Below are 24,754 nucleotides of genomic sequence, written 5' to 3' on the forward strand. Positions count from 1 at the left end.
GCACAGGGAAGTGTGCCCAGGCTCAGTGTGACACCACCACAACCACCAGTGCCATGCAGACCCTGCTGACTACATACACAGGGGTGCAGAGGAGGAAAAGAGGTGCGTGCATTGGGATTTACATTACTGACAGACCCCCCTAGCAAACATTACTGACCTCCCTGGCAAACATTACTGACAAACCCCCCCCCCCCCAGCAAACATTACTGACATCCCCCAGCAAACTTTACTGAAACACCCCCCCCCCCAGTTAACATTACTGACAACCCCCCAGCAAACATTACTGACAACCCCCCCAGCAAACATTACTGATACCCCCAAGCAAACATTACGGACAACCCCCCCAGCAAACAAACTCACACCGTAGCAGAATCCCTCAAGAATATGAGAACAACAGAGTACCATCGTATAGAGAAAAAACGAGGAGATATAGAACACCCTCACAAGAAAGACCCTCATCACATCATCACCATTTTTTAGGGGAAAGGAAGAATTCATACCTCCAGAAAGAAGATATACTATACGACCGATTGGACTCACCCCAAGGGATAAAACAAGGGTTCAATGGCGGAGAAGAGGGTGCAGAGGCAGCAGATAAAAGCCCAAAGAGGATAGCCCCAAACCTTCAAGGAAACCCGAAACCGGGATTGTTAACCTCTCTGAGAAGGACCTTTCCCCAACAAAGATCTCACTATCTATATTCTCAAAGGTCTAAAATTTAATCCTGATAATCACATATAACAAGAGAAGAAAAAGTATGTCCTTGTGTGGTGCACCTACTAGTAGGTGCACCACACAAGGACATACTTTTCTTCTCTTGTTATATGTGTCAATTTTGATGTCCAGTGGTAGCACCCCCCCCCCCCCCACAGTATTTGACACAGAATATTCAGTGTACAAATTAGGGGTCCACCCATAATCCTCCAATTGGGTCCTGAGGGTCCTGTGCGAATAGTAATCTCCCTTGTGACTCCTGATAATCACACTGACACATTTAACTTATTCATAGATTTGAATACATACTTAAGAAATCTGACACTGCAGAGACATTTCCTCAAAAATCCTTCTACTGAACTGAAAGAAAAGATCAAACCTCGGGTTTCAAACCATTCAAAGTTCTACCCCATTGAATCAAAGGGTAGCAACCTTGATATCTTCTACAATCTCATGAATCAGGATTTAAAAAAATAAATAAAACCAACCAGTACAAAGTATAGAGGTAATTTGAATCTGCAGGAGAAAAAAGCACTCCAAAGTTTGAAAAAAGATGAGAGCCTAATCATAAGGAATGCTGATAAAGGTGGTGCAGTGGTGATACAATCCAAAGAGTCATACCTTCAGGAGGCAACTAAACTCCTTTATGATGGATACACCTACATGGAACTTCCTGAAAGATCTTTACAACTTGCTTATGGACGCCAAAACCAAGTCTTTGATCAGTAATGAGGAATTTGAATATCTTTTTGAGAAACATCCATTGGTTCCAATTTTTTACCATATTCCTAAAATTCATAAGAATGATAAACTACATCCGGGATGTCCCATTGTAGCCGGAATTCAATCTTTAAGTAGTAATTTATCTGATTTTCTAGATATACTTCTCCAACCATATGTGTTGAGAAATAAATCACACATCAAAGATTCCACTTCACTTTTGAGAAAACTAACATACTTCTCGTGGGAAGAAGGTTACATATGTCTCACAGTGGATGTACAGGCACTGTACTCCTCCATACCCCACGAAAAGGGTATTGAAGCGGTCTCTACCATTTTGTCGAGCTATATAGACCATACTCCGGATGAGATTAATTTTGTGCTGAAAAGCATGAAATATATTCTCACCCATAATTTCTTCGATTTCAATGGAAAATACCATCTGCAAACAACCGGAACAGCTATGGGGACAAAATTCGCCCCTTCGTAAGCGAACCTCCTTATGGGGGTATGGGAGGAACAGTACATTTATGGTTCTGAATTCCAACATCACATAAAATTATACCAAAGATATATAGATGATCTTATCTTCATTTGGTGTGGTGATATAACCAGTATCGAGATATTCATGGAACATCTACAGCATAACGAATACAATCTGAAATTCACGCACCAAACCAACAACAAAAGTATAGAGGGTGAGATTTAATAGGATGAGAGATTCAGAAAGTGAGAGATTTGGTAAGAAATCTCCAGTTTTTTTAAAGTGGCAATCATGTACACTGCAAAACCAGTTAGATTTTGCCGTGTAAATGATTGCCACTTTAAAAAAGCTGGAGATTTCTCACTAAATCTCTCACTTTCTGAAGCTCTCATCCTATTAAATCTCACCCAGAGTATCTAGATCTGGAATTAACGGGCACTATAGGCGAACCAATCAGTACAAAAACTTTTTTTTAAAAGTCGACACCAGCAGTTTCATTCCATATAGCAGTTGCCACCCTCCACGGTGGAAGAACGATGTCCCATTTGCACAATTTAAATGGATCAGATGCAATTGCAGTAATCTGGAAGACTATAATGAACAATCTCTTAGGTTATCAGATCGATTTTTGGAGAAAGGATATGATCCGTCAAAAATTGAGAATGCAGCCTTAAAAAGCAGAGAAGAAATTCTCAACAAAATAGTTGACAGTCAAGATGGAACAACCTCTTAATATAAAAGACCGTTTATCACCCAATATACGAGAGAAAGTAATCTGATAAAAAAGATCCTAACGAAACATTGGGGCATTTTACTCAAGGATCACATCTTGGGACCACATCTTCCCCCCAGACCGAATATAGTCTTCAGACGGGCTAACAATCTAAAATGTATTGTTGCACCGAGCAGATTTAAAACCACTTCGAAAACAAGCGCAAAAACCAACTTTCTGGAAAAGGTCAACAGATGTAATCCTTGCAACAGATGCTGTAAATTAGTAGAAAAAAAAAAAATTTAAATGTACCATCGATAAAAGAGAACATACTGCAAATTCCGCCACAACGTGCAACTCCACTTATGTAGTCTATAGAATTGCCTGTAAATGTGGCAAAACTTACATTGGCAAAACGAAGCGCCAATTGAAGATACGAATACAGGAACATATCCGTAATATAAAAAACAAACTCCTTACCCACAGTCTGCCTAGACATTACTTAGAGAATCACAACTCTACTGTCGATGTGCACAATTTCTCTTTCACCATTTTAGAACAGATTTTAGAAAATCCTAGAGGTGGAGATAGAGATCTCTCTTTATGCAAAAGGGAAACCTTCTGGATCTATTCACTCAACTCCCTGATCCCACACGGTCTTAATGAAAGTGTGGACATAGGCCCTTATTCTGATCGGTGCGGATATATCCGCGTGCGTTCGGCCCGCCGATGTTTTGTGTCTGCGCATGTGCAGAGGCGTCTCTGCGCATGTGCGAGCGGGGCGTACGGCCAAATCCCGCATGATATGTGAACACTCCGAACAGGGGGTGAAGAGGGGCGTGCAGGGCTATTTGGGCTCATTACCATATGCATACGCCCCGCGTTTCATGGGCGTTCCCATGAAAACGCTGGGCGTACGTATGGTAATGCGGCGGTGACGCACGTGTAGGGGGCGGATATATGACATCGCTGGATGTCAGCTGCCCGCCCAGATCCCTGCTTTTGCACGGAAAAATGTCCGTGTGGTCTGAGGTTGCGGGTGCTGGTGGAGCACTCGGTCCTGCATTCGATGGTCTGCGACCATCGAATTGTGGGGGAGGTTCCCTTAGATGGAGGAGGCGTATTCCGTGAAAAATACACGTGCGGTCCGTTCGGACAGCTTCTTACCACATACGGACGGAGTTGGCGATCCGTATGGAAGGCGGGGTTTCGCACGCACGGTCCTGGCCGCATAATCGGCTCCGGCCGCACCGATCAGAATAAGGGCCATAGTGTCTTTTTTAGGCTAACTAGCTATCCCATTTTTTTCACTTTCCATGTTTATCTCTTAAGCACCCTATTAAATGTATCACTATTATGGGACTCTATCTACATTGTGTCTATTATATTACGATTTCAACTGATTGTAAAATCTGATGATTTACTGTGATTGGATTATGGAAGAGACTAATGAGTTACCGTATCCCGGTCTGGTGGATTAGAAAATCACACTACCATCTTTGTGAATTTCTTATTATGTATATTATTGTAAAAACATTGTACTGGTCCTATGTGTAAATCTGTAAAAAGCTACATGGTATATATTGTCCCAGTTGTTTTGGAATAATGTGTTTCCTATTATTTTTGTAATTAGAGAAAGTTTCAGATTACTTCCCTCTTATATTAATCATTTACTATTGAACTACCCTTTGCTACTATTTCAATAGATTAATAGATACCGCCTTAAAGAGACCGTCCATGCAAGTTAATGGGAATGATTCCATCTAGTTTTATGCGTAACAAAGTATTTGTTCCACATACCTTAATTATATTCACTAAAATCGCTTTAATAGTTTACCATCAGTGCGCTAAATTTTTAATTCATTCACCTATAGTATCTAGCTATTATTGTTGGTAACACTCACATATACCAAAAATGGAGTATTATATATTTTTTTCCCCATTTATACATTAAATACCAAATGGGAGTATTATTATTATTCCCATTTATACTGTACATATGTAGGAGTCGGACACTCTATTTCCGGGTACATGACACGTATATGGTCACACATCCACCATATCAGTCTAATGGAACGAGCCACTTCCGGCCTAGTCAACAGACCGCTATTAAAGATCCACGTCTAGGATGAATAAATTAAATATTATTTCCATATGATTCTTAATACACACTGAGACCACTATATCTTTATCTATATATTATAGCTGGTCTAAAATCTGCACACTTGTCCGCACAGTAAGATAGTTTTCAGCACGCTACAGATGGGGCCGGGCTCATCTTTGCAGGGGATGGCGATGGCGACGCCATCGCCATTCCCTGCTCCCGGCGCCATCTGTGTGTCGGAAGGGGACGCGCGCGCACGAGGTGCGCGCGCGTCCCCTTCCGACGGTGCTGCCGTCCCCTTCCGACGGTCGCCCGGTGCCCACACCGGGCGCCCGCACCCCCCCACAGCCTCCTCGGGTCCCCCCAGCCCCCCTCGGCCGCCCGGATACTGAGACGCGCGTGCGTGGGGGACGCACGCGCGTCTCAGTCAGATGGCGCGCCGTGTTGCTGGCGATTCGCCAGCAAGCATAAGGCTGGCGCCGTCTGTATATCACTTTCTTCCGGGTTAGAAACCGGAAGTTACGTCACGTGACACGCATGATGGAACGCACGCGATCACTCACGTTAAGACATCATCTACATTCAGGCTACACATTCTATGTATATAACACTTCCTATCACTATTTTGCACTTATAAATCAGTCCACAGCCTAATATATGTAGTAATTCTTAACGGAGTTCTATGTTCCATATACTGTAATAGTAACAGGAAGTGACGCCGCGGAAGTGACGTCACCTGAACCGAATAATGGAACGCACGCGGTTACCCACAATGGTTTAATGATTAAACTACCATCACTACTTAATATATTATCATATGGTATGATGTATAAGCTCTATAAGGCCCTCAATCACGTTAATTGAGTGCCAAATAGACACCCTGAGTATATTTAATAATCACTTACAGCCGGATTAGGCCAAACACACCCACAGGAAGTGACATAGTGGATCACTTCCCATATAAACCCTGGTCTTAAACCATGTGAGTTGCCTGCAGTTGGTTGATATTTGTCTGCTGACATCCTACTCCTTGAGGTATGTAAAGGCTGAAACCTTCTCTAAATTTCACCCTGGCATGTACACTGTTTGAGTATGCAAAAATGTTTGTGTTTGTTAAACCACTGTTTTAAATAACATGTATTTAAACGTACTGATAAGAATATAGTCATGTCAACTATGGTATATCTTAGATACCACTTAAACACATTGGAACACTTAAGGAATTGGCTTGAAGAGATCCTCTCAAGACCTGGTTTTAAGTGATACATATGGAAATTGGTATGTGCTGAATTCATCATGGCCACCTTTTGTAAACCGCTTGCTCCTGCTCTCCTCCTCACAATTTTTCCTTTGTATATGTTGTTACTTGTGTTATAGATGCAGCTTTGCATTAGCATTAAGATCTCCAAGGGATCAATTTATACATCTCTATACATCTTGTCAGTAAGATATTTACCCGGAGTTAATACTTATATTCACCGTTCATTTACCTACGGGTATGTACATTTTGAGTATTAAAATGTCATCATCTAAATATTGTTTATATAAAGTAAGTAATATGGCCTCTTTCCACAACCTAGAAAGTTACCCCTGAGGAAGTCTTTGGACGAAACGCGTTGGTTGTTTTCCTGGTTATACCGAATCGATTAACCGACTGCATACAGATAAAAATGTTTTTATTGTATTTTTAAACAAATTATATTAAAACTGTTGTACAGTGATTTGTCGGTTCGGATTCTTCTGGTGGTGGAACTTCTTAAGTAGTGGCGCGCTCTGTCTTCTACTTTCCTACATTCATGAGCTGATACCAACCAGTTTGGACTCTTATCAATCCATCCAGCGTGACCAGTCCACTCTCCCACCGACGAATGGTAACTCCTGTTAAACTGGACTTTTCAAATATTGGGATATCTGCATTGTTCCTAATCCAGCCACAAAAGGAGACCACATGCTTAATAGGGAGGCTTGAGCCCTTGAAATCATAGGGCAAAGGACATTGGGGTCAACAATCCCTGGACATACCAATTCTACCAGGAGACATAAAGGATGGTAATATAAAATTGTACTTCTCCAAGTAATCTTGATGGAGTCCTAGACCCAATTTCTCATACTACCCAGAGTATATCTTATACTATTGCTCAAAAAATTTTTATCCATACATTTTTTTTTTCATCTACGTTTATTTTATATGATCTGAGACAGATGATTATATTGTGATATTATTAATTAATAAATCATTATTTTATGAGTACCGTCTTGTTTACCTGATTTGAACAGCTAGCGCTGGCACACCATTGTTTATATTTCTAAATTTTGGGGGGCCTGACAACCCAGTGCCAGCTGCTATTGATAGCGCACCACTCCACCTTCTCCCCCTCCCTTCTTGCCTTACCCCCTCCACCCCCCCATGCTCATTTACACCTTTCTATCCCCTCTTGCTCCACCCCTTCCACCCCATTTTGCCACCCCACCCCATCACTTTCACCTAATGCTGCACACCCTCCAAAACGGGGTGGAATATGTGAAGCATTGCCTCCCTCCCTTGCTCCCCCCCCCCCTCTACTTCCCCTATGAAGAGATCGGACAACATCAGTGCCTGATGACATCACCGTGCAGACCTTTAAGGTAACTTTTTTGCGATATTCTTTGGACTATGATAAACTAGAAAGTATAATAAAGTTAATTATAACAAACATAAATTGGGGGAATTATCGACCTGTCATCCGGATAACAGAGTTTGGGTCTAATTCAGACCCGCTCGCTAGGCAGCGTATATATTTGCAGGTAAGGCCTCGCCTGCTGCCCCATCAGAAATCAAAAGACATTGGTTAAGGAATTCAGTAATAAAACAAAGACCTCCTCAGTCTATTGAACCTTCTGTACATCTTACATGAACTTGTAGCTTTAGGTGAGCGCCAGAACATTTGTTACTGTAGGGAATAATTGTTTCCTTATGTGACTTCTGCTACTGCCCCAAGTTGTGTATGATTGCCAGCTCCCATTCACCCCCTCTGAGAACAGAGGGAACGCACTGTTCCATAACCTGGAGCCAAGGTCACCACCTGATATAAGACCAGTGTGTCCCATTGTACATGTCTTACTCTGTCACCATGGGACCTTGCATGTTCCTGACTCTGCTCCTCGCTGGTAAGACTACAGAAGGGAGACAAGCATGTCCCTTATTTTACTTTAGCATTATCGAATTCTAAAACTATTTAGCTTTTGCACATACTGTAAGTAGCTGTTTTGGATAATTAATTTCTGGCTCCAGTATAGATGGTTCCCATAAGTAACTTTCTTATTTGCTATTTGTCAGCTGTTGATCGTCCTCTCACAATCCTGGGGGCCAAATAATAGATAACTGCAATAAATAATCATTTATAATTAAATGTCACTTTCAGAGAATATGTATTATCCTGTAGATAGACGATAGATAGATAGATAGATTATGCAGTATGACATTGGAAATTACCGAGTTAAAGCTTTTCAACCCGGGAATTTGCTGAAAGACCCAGGTTTTTCTTTGGTGTGAAAGGGTCAACACGGGTCTTAAATCCCGGCTCACCGACCCTGGTAAAGAGCACCTGGTCAAGAACCCGGTAATTTGCTTCTGGTATGAAAGGGGTATTAGTTATATGTAAATCAAGTAGTCACGTAACTTGTTTTTTAAGCAGTTTTTACAATGTTCCTATTAACAGAGTAAGTGTTGCTACGCTAATAAGGATAAATGTGATATAATGTATTTCCATATACCTGTGAGCTACATAAACTATACCATACCTGACAATGGCCACTATTCTGGTTCATTCGGCCCCCCATTTGCACAGGGAACCTATGGTGTGCGTCTGTGCATGTGCAGACGCAGGGTGCGTGCACCCACGGCAAACAATCAGTTCGCCGTATTACGCAGCACAGTTGTCTCCAATATTCAAATTACGGCAGCAGAGTGCAAAATACATAAATGCCCCCACAGTGCAGGTATATAAATGCCCCCCACAGTGCAAGTACATAAATGCTCCCAAAGTGCAGGTACATAAATGCTCCCAAAGTGCAGGTACATAAATGCTCCCAAAGTGTAGGTACATAAATGCTCCCAAAGTGCAGGTACATAAATGCCCCCACAGTGCAGGTACATAAATGCTCCCAAAGTGCAGGTACATAAATGCTCCCAAAGTGCAGGTACATAAATGCTCCCAAAGTGCAGGTACATAAATGCCCCCACAGTGCAGGTACATAAATGCCCCCACAGTGCCAAATACAAAAATGCCCCCACAGTGCCAAATACATAAATGCCCCCACAGTGCAGCTACATAAATGTTCCCACAGTGCCAAATACATAAATGCCCCCACAGTGCAGGTACATAAATGCCCCCACAGTGCAGGCACATCAATGCCCCCACAGTGCAGGCACATCAATGCCCCCACAGTGCAGGCACATCAATGCCCCCACAGTGCAGGCACATCAATGCCCCCACAGTGCAGGCACATCAATGCCCCCACAGTGCAGGCACATCAATGCCCCCACAGTGCAGGCACATCAATGCCCCCACAGTGAAAAATACATAAATGCCCCCACAGTGCCAAATAAATAAATAAATGCCCCCACAGTGCAGGTACATAAATGCCCCCCCCCCCCCAGTGCAGGTACATAAATGCCCCCACAGTGCAGGTACATAAATGCCCCCCCCCCCCCCCCCCCCAGTGCAGGTACATATATGCCCCCACAGTGCAGGTACATAAATGCCCCACAGTGCAGGTACATAAATGCACAAAAGGGCACATGTACCATCTCATTAACACTTTATACTATATTATACCTAGATTTATACTATATATACCTAGATCTCTCTCCCATTTCTGGGTAAAAGAAGGAAGACTTTGGCCCTCAGTAAGTTGAAGTAGCTTGTATAAAGTGGAGATCGTATGTCTGGGATTAATAGGGGATACACACAGTCTTTCGAACGGTGTTAGTTCCCTAGCTGCTAATTTGGCCCTGTCATTTGTGTTTAGGAAGTGTCTAACTTGTAGGTATTTCCAAAAATCATTGGAGGGGATTTTCCACTTCAAACACATACAGTATCTGAAAATTGTTTAACACCAGAAGGCTGAACCAGTTGTCCCACCCTAAAGAGACCTTCCAATGCCCATAGTCTGAAGTGTACTAGTATCAATCATGGGGAGAACTCAGGATTGCCTAGGAATGACGTAAGGAGGCCAAAAGTCGAGGAGATATGTGTGTCACCACGTATCTTTTTCCAGAACAAGAGTGTAGGGGAAACAGTGGGGTGAGTAGTAGGAGGCCTAACCAGTATGGGAAGCCAGGGGAAAATTTCTGGGTACTGTTGCATACATTCCCCTTCCAATTCCACCCACTGTTTGCAATCTCTACTTCTGGTCCAGTCCAAGATTCTATTGAGCAGTATTGCATTGTAATAGCTCTTTAAGATCGATAATTGAAATCCGCCACTGTACGCAGAGCGGTCTATTATGGACCTACCGATCCTGGGACGTTTACGGGCCCATACGAACTGTTGAATCAGGGACTGCATGATGCAAAACCAGGATTCGGGGGACGTGAACCGGAAGAGTTTGGCGAATATATAATAATTTGGGTAGGATAGTCATTTTAATTACATTAACTCTACCCAGCCAGGAATTTTTTTTATATTGCCATCTACTGAGGATATTCCTTACAGATTGCGTCAGCTACTCGATATGTTACCTAAATATGTTATCTGTGATGTCTTCCAGACAAAGGGATAGGAAGTTTTAAGATTGTTTATTGAAGATGGCGGGGTTGAGATATGAAGGGCAAAGGATTTGGATGGGTTGAAGTAATATATGTTACTAGGTGATTCATCGGGCCCTACGGGCGCTCTTCACACCGTCGTAAGGGGCTGCGCCCCCTTCATTTGTGAACGTTTGTATTGTGAGAAATATGGTTAGAATTGTATGTAAGATGCCTGTATTGCAACTTGAGTTATAGGTGAAATGTGTTAAATAGAGAGCATATGATGTGGAAGGGGGTGTGTATTGTTTTGTTTAATTAAAAAGCGGTTACAGAGTAAGATGTACATTGATAGTGTGGAGGGTACAGTGACATTTGTGGGTGTGGGGGGGGGTGTGCGTGTTGTTGAGGTGTGTATGTGTGTGTGCAATAGTATAGTAGGGTGTTTTTGAGTCAGCGGCTCCCCACTGAGAAAACAGGAGGCTGGGTAGTGATAGGGGTATGTGGGCATAAGGGGGACTAAAGAGGAGGGTGGGGGACACTGTGCAGCTTCTGCCAGTGGGTGAGGGTCCAGCGTGGCAGTACAGGAGTACAGGACGGTGGCACTGAGTCAGTGTCTCCTCCTACTGGGTGGGAGTTAGGGTGCATGAGAGCAGGAGGCTGGGTGGTAAAGCATGATAGGGGAATGTGGGCAACACAGGGTGACGGCTTCCCACTGGCGGAAGTTACGGGACAGGAGATCAGGAGGCAGGGCAGTGATAGAGGTGTGTGGGCATGAGCAGTAGTAAAGGTTTTTGGCTGTTGCAGAGTAGGGATGGGCATTGGTGCAGACACCATCGATGGTTGGCATTGATGGCGATTTTGCACCATGCCATCGATAGTAGTAACATATTACTTGGATAACCATCGATTGTTGTAGCTATCGATGGTCATCCAATATATCTGACTGAATAGGCAGTGGGTCAATCAGAACTCGGTGGCGGGACTTCCGGGTGTGTGTGTGTGTGGGGGGGGGGGGGGGGGGGGGCGGAGCTATGCTCCATGTCCCGGCACCTTAAAAAAATTTGAAACTTGATTGGTTCTCCTTTGCCATTGATGTAGGGAAACCATCTGGTCCTCCCAAAGTATTCAACATCGGCCATAAACCATCGATGATTAGAAATCATTGATGGTCGATGGGCATTCCTAGAACTGGATGAGGGTGGGGGACAGTATGCAGCTCCCGGCAGTGGGTGAGCATCTCCTCGCATTGGGAGGGAGTAAGGGGGTGTATGAGAGCAGGAGGCTGTATAATAGTGGCAGTGGGGGGCCTTGAATCACTGGAAGGGGGGGGTCGCGGGAGGGAGGGGCGAGCGGAGTGCCGTGAATGTAGGGAGGGGGGTCGCGGGGGTCCGCGAATCGCGGGAGGGGGGACCGGGGGGGTCATGAATGGCGGGAGGGGGAGGTCGTGGGGGGCTGCGAATCGCGGTAGGGCGGTTGCCGTGAATCTTTTGAGGGGTGTGTGAATCACGGGGGGGTTCGCGAATCGCGGGAGGGGGTCCCGCGAATTGGGGGAGGGCGGGAGGGGGGGGGGGGTGCGGGGGACGTCGTGAATCGTGGGAGGGGTGTGTGAATCACGGGGGGTGGGGTGTCACGAGGGGGTTGCGAATCGCGGGAGGGGGCGCCGGAGATGCTGTGGGGTTCCGTGAATCGCGGGAGGGGGTCCACAAATCGCAGGAGGGGTTGCGAGGGGTGCCGTGAATCGCAGGAGGGGGGTCCGAAAATTCCGGGGGGGGGGGGGAGGGGCACAAATCACGGATGGGGGGGGACATGGGGGGCTATAATCGCAGGGGGCGCAAATCGCAGGAGGGGGGTGCCGTGAATCGCGGGAGGGGGCAGGGGTTTGCAAATGGCAGGGGGCTCCCGCAAATCGCGGGAGGGGGGTGTCGCGGGGGTCCTGCGAATCGCGGGAGGGGGGGCACGCAAATGGGGGAGGGGGGGTCGCAGGGGGTCCCGCGAATGGGGGGAAAGGGGGTCGCAGGGGTGCCGCGAATCGCGGGAGGGGGGGTCGCGGAGGTCCTGCGAATCGCGGGAGGGCAGGTCGCGGGGGGGCCCGCGAATGGGGGGAGGTGGGGTCGCGGGGGTGCAGCGAATCGCGGGAGGGGAGGCGCCGCGAATCGCGGGAGGGGGCGGTCGTGGGGGTCCCGCGAATCGCGGGAGGTGGGGTCGCGGGGGTGCCGCGAATCGTGGGAGGGGAGGCGCGGGGGTGCCGCGAATCGCGGGAGGTGTCGTGGGGCTCCCGCAAATCGCGGGAGGGGGGTGTCGCGGGGGTCCTGCGAATCGCGGGAGGGGGGGCGCGAATCGTGGGAGGGGGGGGTCGTGGGTGTCGGGGGGGGTTTTGCTGGCAGAGGGGGGGTGCGGGAGTAATGGTGGATGGTGGCTGTGGAGTAATGGTGGATGGTGGGCGTGTACTGTAGCCCTGGCTGGGCGGGGGAGGAGATGTCAAGGGGGTGGAACATCATACACATGAACGTCATACACATAAAACACTGGTCTTTTCCCTAGGGGGGCCGGGTTTGTGTATCCAGCTGGGCGGGACCGTTAGCTACACAGCGGATGAGTGACAGATCTGGCTAAATATATAAGAGATGATGTGCTGTACCCCACATCTACCACCAGTATTTTTAACAATACAGTATTTCCCATCAGTTACAGCTGTGTCTGCTATGCCTCAGCACAGGAATCTCATACAATTCCGGAAAATAATCAAGTGCATAATGCCTAACAGCAAACCCCTGGATGAGTACAATGGATATGGATGCTACTGTGGATTGGGAGGCTCTGGTACCCCGATGGATGAACTTGATAAGTAGGTTTACAAACATATTTGTAGTCCCTTATACTCAACATACTTACAACAAACAGGCAAGTACAGTATTCTTAGAGGCTTTTTAAATGCTTATAGAAATGAAAGTGTAAACCATACATATAAAAAGTACATTATACTGTGTAATCATACAGCCACTATATGCATCTGAAATCTTATACAAGGGATGATACTGTGGGGCAGGTTCATGTACAAGGCAGTTTCTGAAGATGCAAAACGATCAGTATTGCAATCCATAGTGATCGTATTGTAGGGCTAACATTTTACAGCATATGATTCAGTCCCACATGAAGTCCCGAATCGGTCACAATTGCATACCTCCCAACAGTCCCGATTACCGCTTTTTGGGGACATTCCCGCATCCCTCCCACGGCCGGCAGTGTCCCACGGAGAGGGGGAGGGGCTGTTGGGAGTCCCCCTGTCGGCTGCTGACAGCGTCTATTCCCACAGCCAGGGGGCTGGGGGCATGGCTAGAGGCTCACGCCCCCATAGCGTCAAAATGGGGGCGTGACCTCACGGGGAAACAGCGCGTATAGGCCACGCCCCTTCAATTAGGTCACGCCCCCAACATTTTTTCGACGATCAACCCTGTGTCCCTCCTGCATCTCCCTGTAAGTTGGGAGTTATGCAATTGACCAATTGTTTTGGGACTGCGTATGCACTGGGGCCACAGGATATATGTCATCGAGACCCTGCTCTCAGTACTCTAGACATTGCAGCCCGATTGATCCTGCCATCGATTAAATGGTTTTATTAATGCAATATTTTTTACTATTGTTTTTTTTTTCATAATTGTTATACTGCTGCGAATGCTTTCATACCTTTATATATCAATGTAACCAACTTCAACTGCTGTTTTGCTATTTTACAGTTACCTTAACCCCAATGTGTGTACCTATCATGCTACAGGTTGAGTATACCTTATCCAAAATGCTCGGGACCAGGAGAATTTTGGATAACGGATTATTCCGTATTTCGGAATATTTTAACATTTCAATGATGTATTTTGAAGTATCTTGCATATATGCTGTATAAACACATAATATACACACAAATATATTTTATTACCACATAAAATACACACAAATATATGTTATTTGTTCAAAAAACAAGGTTTCAAAACGTGAAACAAAATGTGTGTACTATCTCAGCACTGAATTTGAATGCCAAGCAATCATTGTCTTGCACATATATAGTGCCAGTTACATATCATGTCCCCAGTGATGCTGTTACAAATGTCCCCAGTGAGTTTTTAGCAAAAAAATAAATAAAAAAATTTCACTTTCTGGAATGTCTGATTTTCGGAATAATTTGGATAACGGATATTCGGATACGGGATACTCGACCTGTATAAACCTCAAATCTATGATGATTTGTGAAATAACATACAGTACCACCCCATTTAACATATATATATATGTACAATATAATTATAAGAATAAATAAGAGCAGGGTTGCCGACTCTCCCAGAAATGGCCGGGAGTCTCCTGAAAATCGGGACCCCCTCCAGGAAGGGTGGGCAACCCTCATGAATTCAGGGGGGGCCCCCCCTGCGCCCCGGATTGCGGCATTAAAATGCCGCAATCCTCGGGTCTCAGAGAAGGGGGCGGGGCTAAAATGACACAATCGCGTCATTTTAGCCCTCCACGGAGATCCGTGAATTTGGCAGTTTGTCATCATGGGGCGGGGCTTAGTGACATCACACTTAAGCCCCCTCCCCTGAGCGGCGGCTGGAACTCTCCTCTCCGGGCTTCTCCCGGAGAGGAGAATTATAAAGTCGGCAAACCTGAATAAGAGAAATTGAGCCCTCTAGTGCAGTAAAATAAAGCAACTGTAATTACTGCTCACACTCAAAGAATTTAGGGCCTAATTCAGACATGATCGCAAGGCACATTTTTTTAATGGACAAAACCATGCAGCAGTGCAGGTGGGGCAGATGTAACAGGTGCAGAGAGAGTTATATCTGGGTGGGGAATGTTGTTTCTGTGCAGGGTAAATACTGGCTGCTTTATTCTTAGACTGAAATTTAGATTTCAGTTTGAAGTACACCCCAGCCAAATCTAACTCTCTCTGCACATGTTACACCTGCCCCACCTGCAGGGCACATGGTTTTCCCCATTTGAGAAAAAATTTGCCTTGCGATAAAGGACCTTATCAGGTCCCTTCGCTCCCGCGTGCATTCGCATGGGGGAGCGATGTTTGCGTCTACGCATTTCTGTGCATGAGCAAACGCAGGGTGCGTGCGGCGACGGCAAGCAGGGTGTTCGCCGGGAGCACGTACTAAGGATTGTGGACGGGGGGCGTGCGGGCTGGGCGATTTCCCCATGAGAATGCTGAATGTTCTCTTGCAAATTGCCTGAGGACACGCGAGTGGGGGGGATTTCCGGCATTTGGCGTCAACCAGAATAACCCCCGAAATCTGAATGAGGCCCTTACTGTTCTAATCGCACCAGAAAGTAAATACATGTAGGATTATGTGTATATTTCTGCAGAGTCATGTTACTCTGGAAGAACTACTATGTGATATTAATAAAATCCTTAGAGATAACAATATTCAATTAGACACAATGTTGACCAGCATCCAGGATGACAGGAGATGTTTCCAATAGCAACTAATCAGATTCTGTCCATCATTTTCTAGGATGCAATAGAGAAAGGATATAATCTGATTGGTTGATATGGGCAACATCAAACCTGAACACATGAGTGAGGACAGCCCTGCAGCCCACATTGCCAGTCATTGGTGTATTTCCACAGTTTACATCACAGACTCTGCTCTCTTCTTATATATACAGGTGCTGTGAGATCCATGACAACTGCTATTCAGAATACAAGTCAATCAAGAACTGCAACATCATATTTGACAACCCCTATACAGAGTTCTATTCCTACACCTGCTCTGATAACACCGTGACTTGCACCAGTAAGAGCTATTGCAATGCAGACCTCACACAGTGGGGGGCTGGGGGGTGATTCAGGTTTACTCGCTAAATAGTGAGTTTGGTCCGGGGACCGATGTTTCGGGTCTGTGCATGCGTATCAGCGAAAATATGCATGTACAGACCCAATGTGTATCACACTGGCCGTGGCGTTTGTACAAAGTGGGGTGGAGTTGCACAGAGCGATGTTTCAGCGCTGTGGCCCTTATTCAGATTTGATCGCAGTACAAAACCAGTGCTGCACTGAAGGTGGGGCAGAAGTAACATGGGCAGAGAGTTAGATTTGTGTTAGTTATTTTGTTTCTGTGCAGGGTAAATACTGGCTGCATTATTTTTATACTGCAAATTTCAACACACCCCACCCAAATGTAACTCTCTCTGCACATGTTACATCTGCCCCACCTGCAGTGCACATGGTTTTGCCCATTTTGAGAACAAATTTGTACTGAGCTCAGATCTGAATAAGGGCCTGTGTGCTGAGCGATCTGTCAGGGCCAATGTTCTCCAGTGAAAACACACTGCTCCTGACTGATTATTATCCAGTGTGCTGGTTATTAATTGCCGGGAGATCGTGACGCGTGGCGCATCACTATGGCCCCTACACACTCGTGAGATCGCTCAGAAAATGCCTGTATATCGCTACGTGTGCAGGCTCCATTACTGACATACAATGGCAGCGTGAACAAGGGTGTGTAGATCCGCACAGACTGGACAGATGATTTTATTTTGATATATAACCAACTTATAGAAACTACTTAAAAAGTTTTGTGTAGTTATGGGGTTGGCGGTGCGCCCTGCGTTTATATTCAATGCTAATACACTGGGGTTTTGGTCAGGAAAAGGCTGACAAAGACAGAAAAAACGCTTTTTGGGCGCACTCCTTTTTAAATTTGACTGGATTAAGTGATTATTTTAAAACATAGCTTTTATTAGAGACTTTTATAAAATATATGGCACATTAAGAAAAATTAATTGTTTTGGATTTGTTTAGTATGTAGTGTGATCCTTAAACTATAATTGTTTAAGGGGTAAAAATTATTATATCACACGTTAGTTTATCATTTATGCACTGTATTCTCAAAGGTACGATTACCAGTGATCATAGGCAGAAAAATGATTCAGTTCCCCTTAGGAAATGACAACAATTTTGTGCTGGTATTGCACAATAGGTATACCAAAATGGTTACCATACAAAAAGGGCCTCAGACATAAATGGTACTCAATCTGGCAGTCATATATACAGCAGTTGGATTGAAGTGGCGATTCACCTCCCTTGTATTTATATTTATATTGCCACACCTGGTCTTCCCCAGGGGTCTCCCACCTAGGTACTGTCCTGGCCCTCCACTGCTTGGCTTCCAAGTTCGGAGAGGGTTTGGGCAATCCAGCGGGGTATGGTGGCAATATATCTGGGTTAATTCGGTGTACTTCAATCCATTGAGGCTGTTGGACTACAGATAGAGATGGCGCATCCGACTCGACCAATAGGTTTGAGAGAGGCAGACTAAATGTGCAGAAATACTCGAAGTCACAAGCAAAATATATATATATATATATAAAAAACGGTGTTTTGGTATTATGGCGAACTGTGAATAGGAGAGCCAAAGTGTATCACTATATATAAATTATGCGTTAAATACGTTAAATAGGTTCAGAGGCTTTCAGCTGTCATATGGCACGATGAGTTATGCATGAAATAGACAAACCCAGCAAGGTCACAAAAAATACTCTCGCACATATATATCTTAGAGAATTGTGGAAAACTAAAGGTGGAAAACCTTTAAGAGTAGTGGCAAACTTAAGGCTAAATCTGCCTGTATATACACACTGTTGCACAATTGATTGAACAGATAATTGGTGCTTGTCAGGTTATGAGCCTGAAATAGTAAAGTCTGCACAAGCTGCGATTGTTGACACAGTTAAATCCACCTGTGTGGATGATGTTGGCAGAGAGTACTAGGTTCAATTACTCAGGATGTTAGGGATATTATTATTGAGTTGATATGTTCAGCTTCTCATGCTGACTCACTTGCTTGGGATAGAAAAAGACGGAGTGGCAAAATGATACATGTTTTAAGCATGATTGATACAAAGTTACTTGTTCGCGTGGGTAAAGGATCTGCTCATTAGCTGCTGGTGAAATGGATACTGTGTTGTATTAGTTGACACAGTGTGTGTTGACACTCTGTAGCTAAATGTCCCGTGAAAGACCCAGGGTGGATGGTGTGCCGAGCTGACAGTAAAGGACACTTAATGGTATTGGGCAAAGTTAACAGAATGGGAGCACTTCCCGACTGCACATTGCAGTGGGAGATGCGCCCAAGTACCTGCTGCCGCTGCCTGGGTTAGCGGCTGACGGCGGGCTTCAGCGTGTCAGGATGTGCTGTGTGCGCCGGAGAGGTAGAGCGCCGGGTTGGCGGGTGCTGTATTCCAGTACTGCCGGTGGCTGGGGGGATGCGTGGAGTCGGAGAGACGGGGAGCCGGACCCGCTGATACCTGTTACCCGGATGAAGATTGGTTGGCCCGGAGTAGGTGAAGCGGCGGCTGGATCCCGTTATGCTGCCTATGGATGCCAGAGAGGTGAGGCTCGGGGGGAACTGGCTCGTGGAGCTGGACACGTGTTTCGCCTATAGGGCTTCTTCCTGCAGTGCCATTTTGGAAAAGGGCAGATGCCCTGACTTTATTCTCCCATGTTTTTGATTGACAGACCGTTTGGCCAATCGGATGTGTGTGAGAGCAGACGTTTTGCTGTGCTCGGCTTTTGGATCTGATTGTTCATTGATACATTTAATGTACATTTTCTTAACTCAAAAGTGGTTGGTGTATCATTCTTTCTTCATCTTATGTCTTATCATTGTAGCGGTATTGATATAAGTATATTTTTGATACTTTGTGTAACCGCAGATTAATCCTGAGGTCAACATTCCTTTGATAGGTATTAGCTGCGTGCCTGGGAAATATATGGTATTACCCTGACCTGAAAAGGATTAATGGTAGCTGTAACGATGTTAATTAAGGAATGAGGGGCTATTTGCCAAAGAATTACATTCTGTTTATTGGTAAGTGTCATACTGATAGCAGCAACTGTTTTGTCTGATTGCGGCAATATTGGGGGTTGTTTGTAGATTTCATAATTTGGGGAATTAATGGAAATAAAAAGGGGAAAAGGGCAAGTGAGATAAATAAGGGGTGATACAAAATGAAGCAGGCAAACAGGTGAAAGTGAGTACAAACACTCTATAGTGACGGTGACGTTACATGAGTGACATCAAAGTGCATCCCAGTTATCTGGGGGGTGAGGGAATTTCACTGAAGACAGCCCTATTCCGGCTGTGTGGATAATACCTGAAATAGCATGATGGGTGATAAGTTATTACAATGAGTACATCAACGTGAATAATATTAAACGTGATGTGATGCTTGTGCTGTTGGGTTGATATTAGTGCGTCGTGATTTGACAGGTGACGATGGATAGTAATATTATATAGTGATGGGGTGAAGGATGATGTCCTTGTGATTGGTGGTGGGTGGGGCATGGTGTGGTTCTGTTATTAGACATTATTTTGGTTTTTTTTGTTATTTTGGGTGGAATTTATCTGATCAATTTTATTATTCGTTTTATAGTTTTTATTATTATTGTTTTAAAATCTCCATACTTAGTATCCTCATTTTGTCAATTTTGGTTTCGATTATTGTGTTTTTTCATGTTTCATATTTATTTTTTCATTTTTGTTTTTATTTTAGAAAAGCTCCATACTTTATGTCCTCGTTCAGACCATTGGGGGTCAGGGAACCCAGGTTAAAGATCCATTTGCTCTCTTTTTGAAGGAGCACTTGGTTCAAATCCCCTCCTCGTAGTCCTAGCTGTACTTGTTCCAGACCGCAGATCTGAAAACCTGCCGGTTTTCCTGCATGTGTTTTGAGAAAGTGTCTGGCAACTGTAGTTAGTTTTTTCATTTTGGTGACGTCAGTAGGGGCATTGCGTATGTTGCCAAGATGTTCTAAGGCCCGCTGTTTGAGCATCCTGGATGTCATGCCTATATACTTCATATTGCACTGGCAGGTTATACAGTAGATTACATTCTTGCTCCTGCAATTGAAGAATTCTTTTATCTGGATGGTGTTGTCATACTTGTCTTTTATTGATGTGTTTCTGTTGATGTAGGGGCATATTTTGCAACCTCCACATGGATGGGTGCCTTTGGGAAGTGCGGATTTGGTTGTTGTGTTGGAGAAATGACTGTGCACCAGCTGGTCCTTTAGACTTGGTGCACGTCTCCAGCTCATGTCTACCTGTGGTCTCAGTTTAGCGGCGAGATCGCTGTCACTGAGAATGATGGACCACCGGTTCTGTACAATGTTCTTAATTTCTCTCCACTCAGAACAGTAGTTGCCAACGAAACGGATGGTGTTTTCCGTTGATTTGGAGGGGGCTCCTTTCTCTTGAAACAGTATCTTAGACTGATTAGTGGTCATTACCATCTTTTCTGCTTTTTTAATTGATCTACTGGAGTAGCCTCTTTCCTTCAGTCTTTTAGTAAGGTCTTTGCAGTTGGACTTGAAGGTTTCGTCATTCGAGCAGTTCCTCCGGAGTCTTAAGAATTCTCCTTTTGGTATATTAGCGACTGTGGGTGGAAAATGTGCGCTAGTTTGGTGGAGGAGACTGTTTGTGGCGGTTGATTTTCGAAACAGCTCTGTTTCGATGATGTTTTGGGCCCCTCTGTAAATTTTGAGATCTAGGAAGGAGATGCTGGTCCGATCATGAGTGTAGGTCAATCTAAGGTTTAGTGTGTTAGTATTCAAGTAATTCAAAAATTCTTGGAGTTGTTGTTCATCACCCCGCCATATCATAAAGATGTCGTCTATATAGCGCATCCATGTTGTTATACACTTTTCGTAGACATGATTGGTTTCATTGAAGACTACCTCGCGCTCCCACCATCCAAGGAAGAGGTTGGCGTATGTGGGGGCACACGCTGCCCCCATTGCCGTCCCCCTCCCTTGGATGTAGTAGCGATTGTTGAAGGTGAAGTAATTTTTATGAAGGACAAAATTTAGTAGATCCATTAGGAACAGTTGGAAGTCGCCAATAATGTCCATTTCGAGAAAATATTTAACCGCCTTCATGCCCAGGTCATGTCTGATGCAGGTGTATAATGCTTCCACATCCATGCTGACAAGTATCTATTTTCTTCCAGGTAGACATCATTTAGTTTTTTCAGCACGTCTGCAGTGTCCTGGGTGTAGGAGGGCAGTGCTGTGACATATTGTCTGAGATGTGTGTCCAGGAACACACAGGCTTTTTCTATCAAGGCCCCATTCCCGGATACTATGGGGCGTCCGGGGGGTTCATTAAGATTTTTGTGAACTTTGGGTAGTAAATAGAAAGTTGCTACCCGAGGATTTGGAGTTTGAAGAAATTGATACTCAGTTTTTGTGATAATGTTGTTTTTTAGTGCTTCATCAATGAGGCGATTGTATGCCGTCTGAAAATTCGAGGTGGGATTAAACATTGTTTTTGTGTAACAGGTTGCGTCATCCAGCTGTCTGTTGGCTTCCTGTAAATACAGGTGCTGGGGCCATATAACAATGTTACCTCCTTTATCTGAAGGTTTAATTTGAACATCTTTCCATTCTCTTATTTCTTGGATTGCTTTTCTTTCTTCTTTGTTGGTATTACCTATATGTTTGTGATATTTCCTTTTCTTGTATAGTTGATCGAAGTCTTGGGAGACCATGTTGGTGAAGACCTGTATTTCGGGGCAGATGTTTGCTGGTGGAAAAAAGGTGGATCGCTTTTTGCAGATTGGTCTTTTTACAGTTTCAATGCTTGTAGTGGTGCTATCAAGTTCTTCCAAGGCTTGCAAAGCTTCCAATTCTTGGTTTGTCCATGTGGTGTGGGGGGTAAAATCGTCATCTTTTTTCGCATGGAACTTGGTGAGTAATAGTTTTCTGCTAAATAGTTGGAGATTGGTTTCCCACTGAAACCTATCAAAAGTGGATGTGGGGCAGAAGGTTAGCCCCTTTAGGAGAACTTGCTCTTGTGTTTTGGATAGGATGTGTTCTGATAGGTTGATTATCTGTAATTGCGATACACCTGTTCCTGTGTTTCCGCACCCCTCAGGGGATATCGATTGGGTATATGTGGCCCCCATCGAGATGGGTTTCTTCCTCCTCTTCTTTTTGCTGCGTCTGGTTTTTGTTTTGGGCCTCTGTTGCCCCTGCCGTACTCTAAAAAAGGTTCCGATGTGTGTTGACTGGAACCAGATGGTTGTGAGTGGTAGTTTAGGTTGCTTGGTCTTCTAGATAGAGGGTCCTCTTGTTGTTGGCTGTCGTCACTCAGATCTTCCGTGCTTGACTGGTCAGTTTCGGAATTTGATGGTTGGTATCTGTCTGGATTTCTGCGCTGGTTGCGTTTGGTCCAGCGAAAAATTTGTCCCGTATGAAAGTCAGTTTGATCTCGGTGGAATTTATTCTTTTTCCTTTCTATTATCACCTTCTCGTAGTCTTCTAGGTCTCTTTTGTTTTTTTCAAACTGCAGTTGAAAAGAGGTGTTTGATTCCCACGGTTCTAATTTTTTGCCGAGTGTCTCAACTTCTTTGGAAACTGATTCCAAAACGAGGTGGTTGTGCTGAATCAGGATTCCCATCAGGTCCTGGGAGCATTTCAGCAGACTGTTCTCCCACTCTTTCTTTAAATTATCGGTACACAGTTCAAACGCTGGAAAGGTCCTACATACTAAACAAATCCAAAACAATTAATTTTTCTTAATGTGCCATATATTTTATAAAAGTCTCTAATAAAAGCTATGTTTTAAAATAATCACTTAATCCAGTCAAATTTAAAAAGGAGTGCGCCCAAAAAGCGTTTTTTCTGTCTTTGTCAGCCTTTTCCTGACCAAAACCCCAGTGTATATACAATGGCAGCAGTAAGTAATATAAAAAGAAGAGATATCAAAAGGTACATTAAATACACAATAATAGTATCTGATCATACAGTGCCTATGGAGAATAACAAGTATATTGCAGTATATTGATAGTTATGGAACATTGAGCATATCTATAATATATATATATATATATATATATATATATATATATTATAGATATGCTCAATGTTCCATAACTATCAATATACTGCAATATACTTGTATATATATATATATATATATATATATATATATATATATATATGTATGTATATATATATATATATATATATATATATATATGTCTAGTGTCCATGGTATCCGTGTGTAACCGAAACGCTGCCGTCTGCTGGCAGCGAGTGAAACTACATCTACTAGCTTTCGAAGCATTTGCTTAGAGGGGGCTTACTAGTCTCATAGATAGATGTCTAGTGCCGGTGTGTAAATGAAACAATGCCATCTGCTGGTAGCGAGTGAAACTACATCACTTTCTCTTTCACACATGCATAAACAAAGGGACAATCATACAGAAACACAGAAGCAATCACAAGGTAGCAGATTAGCTTTCAAAGCTTTAGCTCTGAGTGGGCTTAGCTAATATATATATATATATATAGTGCCAGTTCCAGGGCAATAATACAGTATATGCATTCGGCTATGGTTACCCCAGTGTAGTGTACCTATACTGGCTCATATGTATTATATTTTTCTTTCATGTAGCCAAAAACAATCCATGTGAAATGCACATATGTGAGTGTGACAGAAAAGCCGCACGCTGCTTCTCCCAAGCCACCTATAATGAGCAATATAAGAACATGGATAAGAAAAAGCACTGCCAATGAACGAAGCTGGACACACGGAGGCTGACGCGTTTCATCAACGAATAAGTCTGGACATACGGAAGCTGACGCATTTCCCTATTACACTATCCTCTCTGTAACACGTAGTGCAATACAATCTGCACTACAGGTCTCTACCCCAATTTCAACCCTCAGTTTTGGTAGTCCCGTCCCATCTGACAGCTGACATCACTCGCTGCACTACCAATAATCAGTGAGGTATAACTACATCTTGAGGAATGTAGTCAGTGTCATCTTACTTAATAAAGGAACACCTTTTCCTGCTTGTGTATTCTATTTGTCATTAATGAGAGCACCACAAGGAAAGCCCATCGTGGAACATACATAGGGACGGATTCATGTTGATCTTTTCATGTGTTAAACATTTCCACATAGACATTCTCCGTGGTCTATGTCGTCCTGTTTACGCCCACCTAGACACTGGCAATCCTATAGCTCTCTAACCGGTGATCCGCAGGGCCGCCGAGAGAGGGGGGGAAGCGGGTACTAATTACCCAGGCTTGCTGGAGGGGCCCAGCGGGGGCCCTGTTCTGACCCTCCTCCAACCCCCCCCCCCTTCCACCTCCCAGGCAGCAGCACACACCTACAGCATGTGCTTTGCTGACAGCAGGCTCAATATGAGCGTGTTACTGACCGCGTGAGAGCTCATGCTGAGCCTGCTGTCAGCACAGCACATGCTGTAGGTGTGCTGCTGCTGAG

The 24,754-nt window shown here is 44.4% G+C and overlaps 1 protein-coding gene and 1 pseudogene across 1 annotated transcript; one reads left to right on the forward strand and one right to left on the reverse strand.

The window, feature by feature from the left end:
• The first annotated feature begins 7,753 nt into the window (after window positions 1-7,753).
• On the forward strand, window positions 7,754-24,318 carry LOC146045140 (phospholipase A2, minor isoenzyme-like). The gene is made up of 4 exons (XM_083163837.1): window positions 7,754-7,881; window positions 13,151-13,310; window positions 16,124-16,251; window positions 23,916-24,318. The coding sequence occupies exons 1-4, from the start codon at window positions 7,827-7,829 to the stop codon at window positions 24,035-24,037; spliced, it is 465 nt and encodes a 154-aa protein (XP_083019963.1). The 5' UTR covers window positions 7,754-7,826; the 3' UTR covers window positions 24,038-24,318.
• Window positions 17,555-17,673, reverse strand: LOC146046520 (5S ribosomal RNA; annotated as a pseudogene).
• Window positions 24,319-24,754: the final 436 nt, after the last annotated feature.

The sequence above is a fragment of the Crinia signifera genome, chromosome 11 (genome assembly GCF_055691185.1).
Source record: "Crinia signifera chromosome 11, ASM5569118v1, whole genome shotgun sequence".
NCBI lineage: Eukaryota > Metazoa > Chordata > Amphibia > Anura > Myobatrachidae > Crinia > Crinia signifera.